The 13,584-nt window shown below is 39.2% G+C and overlaps 1 protein-coding gene across 6 annotated transcripts in view; it reads left to right on the top strand.

The window, feature by feature from the left end:
• PPP1R12A (protein phosphatase 1 regulatory subunit 12A) overlaps positions 1–13,584 on the top strand; it is a 162,645-nt gene that overhangs the window by 85,452 nt on the left and 63,609 nt on the right. For all 6 annotated transcript variants that reach the window (XM_025400850.1, XM_025400849.1, XM_025400852.1 and 3 more), the window contains one exon: positions 4,756–4,874. In XM_025400850.1, coding sequence (XP_025256635.1) covers positions 4,756–4,874 — 119 coding nt within the window. The remainder of the gene's footprint in view (positions 1–4,755; positions 4,875–13,584) is intronic.

Here is a 13,584-nt window from a genome sequence, read left to right as displayed (position 1 = left end):
GGATGTGGTAGTATGTTTGTGTATTCCTAGCAACTAGGGAGGCTGAAGCAGTTAGGATGGCTTGAGCCTAAGAGTTCAGGGTTACAATGAACTATGATTGCACTACTGCACTCTAGCCTGGGCAACAGAATGAGACTGTCTCTTCAAAAATAAAGATAAAAAAGAATTTCATCCTGTACTAGGTGGCATCTCTTACGTTGACTACCTTTGAATTGCTTAAGGAAATTATTAACTATTGTTAAGAAAATATAGGCCTGATTTTCGTTACCCTGAAGCACTCAATAGGGTTATTCATTTGAAAAGTAGCTCAATCTTCTGACTTTCAGTTTGGAATACCTATGTGAAATCTGGTTTTTTTTTCTTTCCAAGGAATCTTAGAATTATGGCATATTTTTCCTAATTAACAGCCACACAAGTAGCTTCTAATACCCCAGCTTTTGTTCTGAAGGAAATCTAGATGTCTGTTTTCAGTATCTCCAGGGTCTCTCAAAGTGAAATTCTCATATTCCAGATACCTGTAGTTTTCTTCACATTATCTTAAACATTGCTTTCTTTTTTGTTCCCCCCCCAACCCTTTGAAACAGAGTCTAGCCCTGTCACCCAGGCTGGAATGCAGTGGCACAATCTCGGCTCACTACAACCTCTGCCTTCTGGGTTCAAGCGATTCTCCTGTCTCAGCCTCCAAGTAGCTGGGATTACAGGTGTGCGCCACCATGCCCAGCTAATTTTTTTGTATTTTTTTAGTAGAGTTGGGGTTTTGCTATGTTGACCAGGCTGGTCTCAAACTTCTGACCTCAGGTGATCTGCCCACCTTGGCCTACCAAAGTGAAACATTGCTTTCTAAATGTGATAATTTTACATATGACAACAGATAGTACTTTAATTTTATTTTTAACTCATTTAAACTTCACATTGCCCTGTAAAGTAATTTTGTAAATTAGATTTTAGTTGCTTAAGGTATATATATATAACTTATAACTAAATAATACATAACTATAATGTATTATTCTCAACTATATCTTTGAATGTCATACAGGTGTCAACAGGCAGAGGTGGGAACTGAATCCGAAGTCTGCAGAGCATAAAAGTTTCTGCTTTTTTCACTCATCCAACCTTTGAATTGCTTTTGGAGGTTATTTATGGTAGATAAGAATTAATCCACCATAGGATTAATCAATCCGTGAGGTTTTGTTTATTATTATTTATTATTATTTTTTCAAATGTGCCTTTGTAACATTTACATTTGCAAGTAATAGTTCTGGAGTGCAGGAGAAGTTTGTGAATTGTGTGTATGCATGCATAAATACATACATACATAGGTACATACACACATACCTAATCTTTTGGCTCAAGGATTGCTTTGAACCCTGCTTCCTGCCAGCAGTTTTGGTACTTTACTCTGTTAGTTTCTCTTAACATCCTTCCTGTTTATATAAATTCTGTATTATCTGTATTTGGCTTTGACCTAGTATTTCCTTGAAACTCTGCTTCCTGTACTTCAAGCTCTGTAGCTATTCTGAGATACTCCTTTTATTCTCAATCTTTGTATCCTTTGAATGATTTCTGATACCCAAGCAGAATAGATGTATTTTTATGTAAATATTCCTAATTGTTTGGAATTTTGCCTAGGAGAATAATTATGTATTCTCTCAGAGCATAGCACAGCAAGACTCCACTATATCTTACCTTTCTGCTTTAGACTCATTTATTTATTTGTAGTATATGAGGAAATACTCTTTTTAGTTTTATATACATTTTCAAAACTACAAAAACAGAAAAAAATACCTCAAGTCTAACTTCTGTTTGTAGAATTTCCATAAAGATCATAGAACTTTTACAACATATTTTTAAATGTAAAACATGAAACTACAAAATGGTACAGTAGCCATTTTTGTGATCAGATACACATGTCCAGAACAAACTTATTACAGCAAACTTGGTTAACACACAAAACAACCAATACAAATCTCTCTTCTTCTATCTCTTAGAGGTAACCACTGTTAGAGGGAGGGGGGGTGTGTGTGTATGTGTAAAAGATATAGAGATTGATCAATTATTTCATTTATTCTAAGGAAAATGAACTGGGCCTCCATCCAGCTATACATTCTTCCTATCACAAGACGTTATTTTGTTCTTTCTCACCTACAGCACATTGCTCTTCTGTTCTCTTTTGTTAGTGCCTACATAATCATCAGAGAATCCTTTTTCTGACTTCACTAAATCCATTTTTCCTGTTAATCCTAGACACCATCTAATTCTGTTATAGGACCTACCACAGCTTTACATTTATTTGTGTATTTAATGTGACTGTCTTACTAGACTATAAACTTTTTGAAGGGAAGTTCTGTGTTTCTTTTTCTTTACCTTTATATTCCTGGTGTGTAACATAGTGCCAGAGTCATACTAGACACTCCATAAATATTGGTTGAATTAATGAATACATTTGAAATACCAGCAAAGAATGTAAATAAGCAGTTCACCAAAGGGGAAATAAAATGCCAGTAAATATATCTAAATATTTTCAGTCTCATGTGTAATCAGGAAATATAAATTAAGGCAGTGACAAAATGTTTTATTTTCATGATGTTGGGAAAATTTTTTAAAAATTGTTAATTTCAACTATTTAAGTGCACATCTGTTAAAAGAATAGTATTAAATGAAGGTATGAACCAGACATACTGTGGAATATTTTTCAGGTGTTAGAAGGGAAGAGTTACATTATACTTCATTTAGAATAATCTCATTAATTTGTGCTTTACAAAAAGAACCCCAAAAGTGATAGTGTATATATGTTTACACACACATAAATTTATGGCAGAGGTATTGGGAAGATTTTTGCCCTACTGTTGATAGTGTTTATCTCTGGGGGAGGGAACATAATAGTAGGAGAGGTATAAGGGAGTTCTTTTTTGCCTCTGTGGACATGTACTTTTTGTTTAAACTTTTATAATTAGAATATTTTTATGTAGTCTAAATATGAAGGAGCTAAATTGGTTAGGAACATAAAGAAAAAGACCCATTCTTTATATATGGAAAAATATAACCAGGGATACCCAAAGAAAATGGTTTAATCTAGAACTACAAGTAGTTCTCTATTGTTGGCACCTAAACTGTGATACAGGCAGGAAGAAGAAGGAGGCTGAAAAAGAAGACAAGGCCAGATCAATGAGGGCCGTACGTTATCTTTTCTCCTAGCATGGTAGAGCCATTCAGAAATTTTTTAAGTTAGAAATTGACTTGGGTAGGCCAGGCGCGGTGGCTCACACCTGTAATCCCAGCACTCTGGGAGGCCGAGGAGGGCAGATCACGAGGTCGGGAGATTGAGACCATCCTGGCTAACACGGTGAAACTCCGTGTCTACTAAAAATACAAAAAAAAAAAAAAAAGCCGAACGTGGTGGCAGGCGCCTGTAGTCCCAGCTACTCGGGAGGCTGAGGCAAGAGAATGGCGTGAACCCCGGAGACGGAGCTTGCAGTGAGCCAAGATCGTGCCACTGCACTCCAGCCTGGGTGACAGAGCGAGACTCCGTCTCAAAAAAATAAAATAAAATAAAATAAATTGACTTAGGTAATAGATGATTAGTTACATCATTCAGTAGATGACTCTGGGAGATGTGCTGTTGACATGATTAAGGAGATTAATAACCTTTTTGTATATGAATCCCTTTGTCAGGTTTGATGAAGCCTATAGATACTTTCTTAGAATTGTGTTTTGGATGCTTAAAATAAAATACAGAGTACGCAGAAGCCAATTATATTGGAATGCACTTATCAAAATATTTAAGGAAACCAGTCCATATGGAGATAATGAAAAGTCTCAGTGGAGGTGGATCCTATGAGACTTTCTAATTATTATTAAAAATTCACATTTTTATGAAATACTTCCTAATTATTATTAAAAATTAACATTTTTGTATTGGTAAAGCAACGTGTACATTATAGAAAAATTAGGAAATATAAATATAAAAAAGAAACATGCTCTAGTTTTTTTTTGTTTTTTTTTTTTTTTTTTGAAACAGTGTCTCGCTTTGTTGCCCAGGCTGGAGTGCAGTGGCATGATCTCAGCTCACTGCAAGCTCCACCTCCTGGGTTCTCGCCATTCTCCCGCCTCAGCCTCCTGAGTAGCTGGGACTACAGGCGCCCACCACCACGCCCAGCTAATTTTTTGTATTTTTAGTAGTGACAGGGTTTCACCATGTTAGGATGGTCTTGATCTCCTGACCTCGTGATCTGCCAGTCTTGGACTCCCAAAGTGCTGAGATTAGAGGCGTGAACCACTGCGCACGGCCTGATAGTTTTTTAAAATTTAAATAATGTGTATACTGTCTTTTATTGCTGATTTATTTATTTATTTATTTATTTTTTTAAGACGGAGTCTCGCTCTGTCGCCCAGGCTGGAGTGCAGTGGCCAGATCTCAGCTAACTGCAAGCTCCGCCTCCCGGATTCCCGCCGTTCTCCTGCCTCAGCCTCCCGAGTAGCTAGGACTACAGGCGCCCACAACCTCGCCCGGCTAGTTTTTTGTATTTTTTTTTTTTTTAGTAGAGACGGGGTTTCACCGTGTTAGCCAGGATGGTCTCGATCTCCTGACCTCGTGATCCGCCCGTCTCGGCCTCCCAAAGTGCTGAGATTACAGGCTTGAGCCACCGCACCTGGCTTATTGCTGATTTATATAGGAACTTTCCTCACTGGTTATGCATTTAGTTTTATTTCAATGATAATATCTTTTGCTTAACTATTTTCTCTCTGGTTTTACAGGTTTTTGATTGGTCAGGGAGCACATGTAGGGGCTGTCAACAGTGAAGGAGACACACCTTTAGATATTGCGGAGGAGGAGGCAATGGAAGAGCTACTTCAAAATGAAGTTAATCGGCAAGGTAAAATAAAAAGCAACCTAAATGGAAAAAATGTTTTAGAAAGAATATGGTACTTTTCCAGCAAAAATATTTACTGACGTTGAAGGACAATCATAATTGAATGAAAAGAATGAACTCAGCTTGCAAAACAATAGTACAGTATGATTCTGTTTTCTAGAATATTCTCAACTCTATCTTTTAAGTATTTTTAAAGTTAAATGTCAGAAACAACAGGATCAGGCATAAAATTATGTGGAAGTAAAAGTTTTGAAGCAAAATAATGCAGGCAAAGGGGATAGAAAGTGCACAGGGTAAGTGGCACATTGCAAAGTTAAATAGTGTGGTCAGGAAGGCTCACTGATAAGGGGTCATTTAAGCTGAGATGTGAATACAATGAGGGAATGAGTCATGTTGATCTGGGGAAAGAGCCTTCCAGACAAGGGGAGCAATGAATACGAATGGGAGGGTGTCTTGTATATGCAGAGAAGCAGCATGTAAACTAGCATGACTGGAGAGGCAGAGCAGAGGAAGAGGCAGGTAGGAGGTGAGGTCACAGAAGTAGCAGGAGGTCATATCACATAAGGCTTTGTGAGTCATTGGGAAGACTTTGGGTTTTAACCTGAGGGAAATAGGAAGCCAATGGAGGGATTGAGGCAGAGGACTGACATGATTTGATACAGTTTTAGAAAGGATCTCTCTGGCTCTTGTGTTGAAAATAGATTGTAGGGAGACAAGGACAGAAGTAGGAGAAGGGTTAGGAAATAATTGCCATAATCCAGACGAAACAAGGTGATTTATTTTTGACTGGTAGTAGATGAAGTGATGAGAAGAGGTTGGATTATGGGTATATTTTGAAGGTTTGGCCAAAAGAATTATTGAGTCATTAGCTAGAAGGTGTGAAAAAAAGAAGACTCTAAGATTTTTGGTTTGAACAAATGGATGGATGAAGTTCCTATTTGAGATGTGAAGATTATAAGAAGAGTAGGTTTTATAGGGAAATATTAGGGCTTCATGTTCAGGCATGTTAAATTTATTTTGCATGTTAGATATCCAAACTGTTGAATATGTGAGTCTGGAGTTACAAAATGGATATGTAAATTTGGGAGATGTTCATTTATAGATAGGAGTGATTGCTAGTGGGCACAGAGTTTCATCAGTCTTAAGAGTGATGAGTATTCTAAAGTTGAGTGTCATGATGGTTACACCACTCCTCACATTTACTAAAAAAACCATTTAATTCTACACTTTAAATGCTATGTAGATGCTGTGAATTATATCTTAATAAAACTGTGTATGTATATATATATGTATGTATATATAAAACATGATCCAGGCCGGGTGCGATGGCTCATTCCTGTAATCCCAGCACTTTGGGATGCCGAGGCGGGCGGATCACGAGGTCAGGAGTTTGAGACCAGCCTGACCAAGATGGTGCAACCCTGTCTATACTAAAAATACAAAAATTAGCCGGGCGTGGTGGTGTGCACCTGTAATCTCAGCTACTCAGGAGGCTGAGGCAGGAGAATTGCTTGAACTGGGAGGCAGAGGTTGCAGTGAGCCAAGATTGCACCACTGTACTCCAGCCTTGGTGACAGAGTGAGACTCTGTCTAAACAAAACAAACAAAAAAAAAGATCCAGATCCAGCAACTCCTCTTCTAGAAATTTACCCAAAAGATTTTTTTTTTCTTTTTTGAGACAGAGTGTTGCTTTGTCACCCAGGCTGGAGTGCAGTGGCGCAATCTGGGTTCACTGCAACCTCTGCCTCTCGGGTTCAGGCGATTCTCCTTGCCTCAGCCTCCCGAGTAGCTGGGATTACAGGCACCTGCCACCGTGCCTGGCTAATATTTTTGTATTTTTAGTAGAGATGAGGTTTCACCATGTTAGCCAGGCTGGTCTCTACCTCCTGACCTCAGGTGATCCTCCACCTGGGCCTCCCAAAGTGCTGGGATTATAGGCATAAGCCAGCACTCCCAGCCTACCCAAAACAATTTAAAACAACTCAACTCTTTGAATAATTTGTACAAACATGGGTATACAAATTATTCATATTAGCCAAAAGATGAAAGCAAACCCTGTGCCCATTGATGGATGAATAAATAAAATGTGGAATATACATACAGTGAAATATTATTCAGCCTTAAGGAAGGAAATCCAACATACGCTACAACATGAAGGACTTTATGGTAAGTGACATAAGCCAGTGACCAAAACAAAAATAGAAAAACAAATGATTCTACATATTTGAGGTACCTAGAATAGTCAGATTCATAGAGAAAATAGAATGATGGCTGTCAGGAGCTGGAAGGAGGGGAGAAAAGGGAGTTGTTGTTTAATGGGCAGAGTTGTTCTTTTGCAAGATGAAAAGAGCTCTGTGTATGTGTTACACAACAGTGTGAATGTACTTAAGAACTGTAAACTTAAAAATAGTTAAGACCTGTAATCCCAGCTAAGTGGGGAGGATCACTTTAGCCCGGGAGTTCGAGGCTGCAGTGATCTGATCACATCACTGATCTTAAACCTGGGTGACAGAGTGAGACCCTTTCTGAAAACAAAAAAAAGGTTGAGATGGTAAATTTTATTTTTATGTTTATTTTACTATAATTAAAAATTAATGTGTGTATGTGTGATTACTTCTTCAGTACCTTTGGGCAGGACACACACACACACACAAAATGCCACATGTGATTTTTGTTATATTCTATTATCTTTAGGCAGTGATCAAACAGGCATTATTAGAGCTGTGTTTTACTGAGCTCAAATGATAGAGGAATGGTATGAAATATTGATGTAGAGGGCTGACTCCTGCTGAAATGTGCTTCATCAGAAAAAGAAACTAAGGATCTGAAAGGAATAGGAGGTAAATAAATTCCATGAAAGGAGATTTTTATTCCTTGGGATTAGGAAAACTCCTAATGACTGCAGGTTTGTTTTGTTTGTTTGTTTTGAGACAGACTGGAGTGCAGTGACACAATCATGGCTCACTACAGCCTCAACCTCCCAGACCCAAGCGATCCTCCCACCTCAGCCTCTTGAGGAGCTGGGACTGTAGGCGCATGCCACCTCACCTGGCTAATATTTGTATTTTTAATAGAGACAGGGTTTCACTGTGTTGGTCAGACTGGTCTTGAACTCCTGAACTCAAGCAATCCACCTTCCTTGGCCTCCCAAAGTTCTGATATTACAGGCATGAGCAACTGCATCTAGCCAACTGTGGGTTTGTTTTAAAAAAAATATCTTTTTTTTTTTAATTTTTTTTTGAGATGGAGTCTCGCTCTGTCGCCCAGGCTGGAGTGCAGTGGCCGGATCTCAGTTCACTGCAAGCTCCGCCTCCCCGGTTCACGCCATTCTCCTGCCTCAGCCTCCCAAGTAGCTGGGACTACAGGCGCCTGCCATCTCACCCAGCTAGTTTTTTTGTAATTTTTTAGTAGAGACGGGGTTTCACCGTGTTAGCCAGGATGGTCTCGATCTCCTGACCTCGTGATCCGCCCGTCTCGGCCTCCCAAAGTGCTGGGATTACAGGTTTGAGCCACCGCGCCCAGCGAAAAAAAAATATCTTAAGCACGAAAACTGAGAAAATAAATACCTAAAATAGAATTGAGGTGTTATAAAAAGTGATTGAAGATAACTAGAGCCTAAGAAAAACAAGAAATGCAATAGAAAAGTGGTTATAAACTGGAGCCTGAATAAGCACACACTAGAGCTTTCAATAGCCATGTTCTGGATAGACAAGTGTTTTAGAGTCATGGGATATTCTAGAGTAGAATAAACTAAAGAATAGGTGTAAAGCATCACAACCTAGCAAGAAGAATTTACTGCCCATTTTGCTGTGATGAGTGCTTAGATAGCTCAGATAACAGTTTCCTGTCAAACAATGGTAATTATTTAAAGTCAACGTTAAGGGCTCCCATTTTGTATCTGATATTAGCAATTGTTATGAACTAGAAAAGGCATGGAGTTGTACTGAAAATTTCTTGCATTTGGTTTCCTTCTATATAAGGGAAATTGTTAGCATGACTGTAAGCAGGGCTGATTTTAGTTTAAGTGATTCATTTAGTATTGATTAATGTGCCAGCAAATGTTCTATGTGCTGGGTGTTAATAAAAAAAAAAACAAGACAATCCTTCTTAAGGGTTTCACAGTCTAACAGAAGTGTCAGACGAAGAGAGCTTCACAATACAGTGTGCTATGTATTAAAATATATAGGAACATAATGTTGTGAGAGAATAGAAAAAGCTGTAGTGAGGAAAGGTTTCAGAGTTACGATATTTAGAGGGAGTTTGCTTGGCAATAAGGGAACTGGTGGACACAAAAGATGGGGTATCAAAATGTGCAAAGAAAAGGAATTGGAAGGCCAAGCATAGTGACTCATGCCTATAATTCCATTGCTTTTGGGGGCTGAGGTGAGAGGCTTGCTTGAGGCCAGTAGTACAAGGTTACTGTGAGCTACGATCACATCACTGCACTCCAGCCTGGACAATGTTTTTTTTGAAAAACAAGAAACAAAAAAAACAGGAATTGGAGACATCCATAGCATATGTGGACTGGAAGACACATTCATTGGGACTGGAATTGAGATGCAAAGTCAGGGTGAGATTTGTAGGAGATGAGGCCTGAAAAGATAGGTCAGAGCCAGATAGTGAAGGATATCTATTTTGTAGGCATTACATAGATGCAACAAAGATCTCCAAGCAATAAATTAATCTGATTGGATTTGGTTTTTAGTATAAAACTGATGGCAACTTGGAGGATGAAGTAGAATGTAGGATATATGGTGACATGCATTCCTTGAAGAAGATTCTCAAATTAGTCCAGGTGAAAGATGAAAGGAGCCAAAACCTGTTACATTTTAAATGAAGAACAAGGCTGTCTTGAAGAAATGTTGAAGTAAAATTAGAACAGTTTGGTGAAGAATTGAATGCAGATATGAAGAAAGAATTAAGACGAACTCACTGAAGTTTCCAGTTGAAGAAGTGATGATTAGATGAGTTCACATGGGAAAGTGTGAGATGAGACAGAAACAGACTGAGGATATATTGGGTTTGTAGTACCAAAGGACATCTAGATGACAGTGGTTGGTGCATTGTTAGAACTTAGGATATGTGAAGATGTGAAAAGTAAATCTAGGAGAACCGTAAGAAGGGGGAGTTTTGAGAACTAGTAGATGAGATGACCCTGGAGATGGAAAACTAAGTGCTAACACTAATAATAGTAGTAATGAGAGTAGCTAACTGTTATTAAATGCTTATTATATGCCAGGCATTGAGCAAAGAGCTTCACATGCATTTCTTCATTTCATACTCAGCAATTCTGTGAGGTTTATACTACTGTTACCCCATTTCCAGATGAGAAAATTGAGGCTTAGTGATTTACCCAAGATCATACAGGTAGGAAGAGTTTGTCCTAAACAGTATGACAGATATCTTGAGCCCACATTCTGTACCACTGTACCATACTGCATTTTATTTAAAATATCTCCTAGAAAATGCTTCATGATGTTCATTTGATACATGTAATGGGAATGCATAAATTTACATAGCATATCTTAATTCCAAAGAAACAGAAGTATAGGGGCATCTCTTAACAGATTTTAATAATTATAAAAAAGCACCCTAAATATATCTCTAGTTGTATTAGTCCATTTTCATGATGCTATGAAGAAATACCCAAGACTGGATAATTTGTAAAGGAAAGAGATTTAATTGACTTATAGTTCCACAGGGCTGGGGAGGCCTCAGGAAACTTAAAATCATGCAGTCATGACAGAAGAGAAAGCAAACACATCAGGAAACTTACAATCATGCAGTCTTGACAGATGGGAAAGCAAACACATCCTTCTTCACATGATGGCAGGAGAGAGAAGTGCCAAGCAAAATCCCTTATAAAACTATCAGATCTTGTGGGAACTCACTCACTATCACAAAAACAGCAGCACTGGGGGTAACTGCCCCCATGATTCAGTTACCTCACATGGAGTCCGTCCCACGACTTGTGGGGATTGTGGGAACTACAATTCAAGATGAGATTTAGTTGGGAACACAGCCAAATCATATCATTCCACTCCTGGCCCCTTCCAAATCTCACGTCCTCACATTTCAAAACACAATCATGCCTTCCCAACAGTCCCCCATAGTCTTAACTCATTCCAACATTAACCCAAAAGTCCAAGTCCAAAGTCTCATCCAGGACAAGGCAAGTCCCTTCTGCCTGTGAGTCTGTAAAATCAAAAGCAAGTTAGTTACTTCCTAGATACAGTGGCAGGTACAGGCATTGGGTAAATATACCTGTTCCAAATGGGATAAATTGGCCAAAACAAAGGGGCTATAGGCCCCATGCAAATCCGAAATCCAATAGGGCTGTTATTAAACATTAAAGTTCCAAAATAATCTCCTTTGACTTCATGTCTCACATCCAGGTCATGCTGATACAAGTGGTGGGCTCCCACAGTCTTGGACAGCTCTGCCCCTATAGCTTTGCAGGGTACAGCCCCACTCCTGGCCCCTTTCATGGGCCAGTGTGGAGTGTCTGTGGCTTTTCTAGGCACACAGTGCAAGCTGTCAGTGAATCAATCATTCTGGGGTCTGGAGGATGGTGGCCCTCTTCTCACAGCTGCACTAGGCAGTACCCCCATGGGGACTCTGTGTGGGGGCTCTGACCTCACGTTTCCCTTCCACACTGCCTTAGCAGAAGTTCTCCATGAGGGCTCCGCCTTTTCATCAGACTTCTGCCTGGACATCCAGGCCTTTCCATACATCTTCTGAAATCTAGGCAGAGGTTCCCAAACCTCAATTCTTGACTTCTGCACACCCACAGTCCCAATACCACATGGAAGCCACAAAGGCTTGGGGCTTGCATCCTCTGAAGCAATGGCCTGAACTGTACATTGGCCCCTTTTAGCCAGAGCTGGAGTAGCTGGGACACAGGGCACCAAGTCCCAAGGCTGCACGTAGCAAGAGGGCCTTGGACCCAGCCCAGGAAACCATTTTTCCCTCCCAGGCCTCCAGGCCTGTGATGGGAAGGACTGCTGAGAAAGTCTCTGACATGCCCTGGGGACCTTTTCCCCTTTGTCTTGGAAATTAACATTTGCTTCCTTGTTACTTATGCAAATTTCTGCAGCCAACTTGAATTTCTTCCCAGAAAATTGGGTTTTCTTTTCTGTCACGTTATCAGGCTGCAAAGTTTTTCATACTTTTGTGCTCTGCTTCCTTTTGAACACTTTGCTGCTTAGAAATTTCTTTCATCAGATACCGTAAATTACCTCCCTCAAGTTCAGAGTTCCACAGATCTCTAGGGCAGAAGCAGAATGCCACTAGTCTTTATGCCAAAGCATAACAAGAGTGACCTTTGCCTCAGTTCCCAACAAGTTTCTCATCTCCATCTGAGACCACTTCAGCCTGGACTTCATTGTCCATATCACTATCAGCGTTTTCATCAAAGCCATTCAATAAGTCTCTAGGCAGTTTCAGACTTTCCTACATCTTCCTGTCTTCCTCTGAGCCCTCTAAACTGTTCCAGCCTCTGCCTGTTTACCCAGTTTCAAAATTGCTTCCACATTTTTTTGGGTATCTTTACAACAGTGCCCCACTACCCAGTACCAAATTACTGTATTAGTCCATTCTCATGCTGCTATGAAAAAGTACCTGAGAGTGGGTAATTTATAAAGGAAAAACATCTGACTCACAGTTCCACATGGCTGGGAGTCCTCAGGAAACTCACAATCATAGTGAAAGGGGAAGCACAATCATAGTGGAAGGAGAAGCAAACATGTCCTTCTTCACATGGCGGCTGGAGAGAGAAGTGCCAAACAGAGGAAAAAGCCCCTTAAACCATGAGATCTCGTGAGAACTCACTCACTATCACAAGACCACTAGCATGGGGGTAACCATCCCCATTATTTAGTTACCTCCCACTGGGTCCTTCCCACCACACGTAGGGCTTATGGGAACTACAATTCAAGATGAGATTTGGGTGGGAACACAGCCAAACCGTATCATTAGTAGTGGTAACATTTCTCAAATTACCCAGGGATGAAAATTGTTATTCAATATTTTTAAGTTTTTTAATCATTCTTTTGGCTTTTCTTATTCTAGTACATTTGGTCAGTAGCTAGTTATGCTTAAGTAAATTGCCTTTGAAAGTAGTAATCATTGAACAGTAGCTGTAATTATTTTCTTTATTTAGCTAGGGACACATTAATTTTTGAATCTGTTAGCTGACTAAATTCCAATCTAATTTTATTTATTTTAATCTAAGATATTTGGCTATATTTTAATTTAATATTTACTGCTCTTAAATCATAGTGACAAATGTTAGTCTGATCACTTTGTTATACCCAACTTAGTTTTATTATATACTGTTTTCATTGTTTAAAAACCTTGCAGTTATATAGTAGGTGGGTTAGGACTGGTTAAATGCATTATAAGATTTTTTTTTCTTTTAAAACAGAAATCAAGAAGAGAGAAGCAGAATCATAGACTTTTCAAACTGATAATGATAATTAACACCTTAGTTCTTATTCCTGATCTAAACACTTTACATGTATTAATTAATTTAGTTTTCAGAACAACCCTATGGGATAGATATTGTCATCATTCTCATCTTACAGATGAAACCAGAGCATAGCATAGATTGTCTTGCCTGAGGTAGTACAGCTAATAAGTGGTGGATCAGAGATTCAAATCCAGCCAGTCTCGGTTCAGTATCTGTTTTCTTAACCTATCTTACTAATATCCA

The sequence above is a fragment of the Theropithecus gelada genome, chromosome 11, assembly GCF_003255815.1.
Source record: "Theropithecus gelada isolate Dixy chromosome 11, Tgel_1.0, whole genome shotgun sequence".
NCBI classification, from domain to species: domain Eukaryota; kingdom Metazoa; phylum Chordata; class Mammalia; order Primates; family Cercopithecidae; genus Theropithecus; species Theropithecus gelada.
Note: the sequence above shows the minus strand (reverse complement) of the source record. Positions and strands in the feature narration are given on the sequence as shown.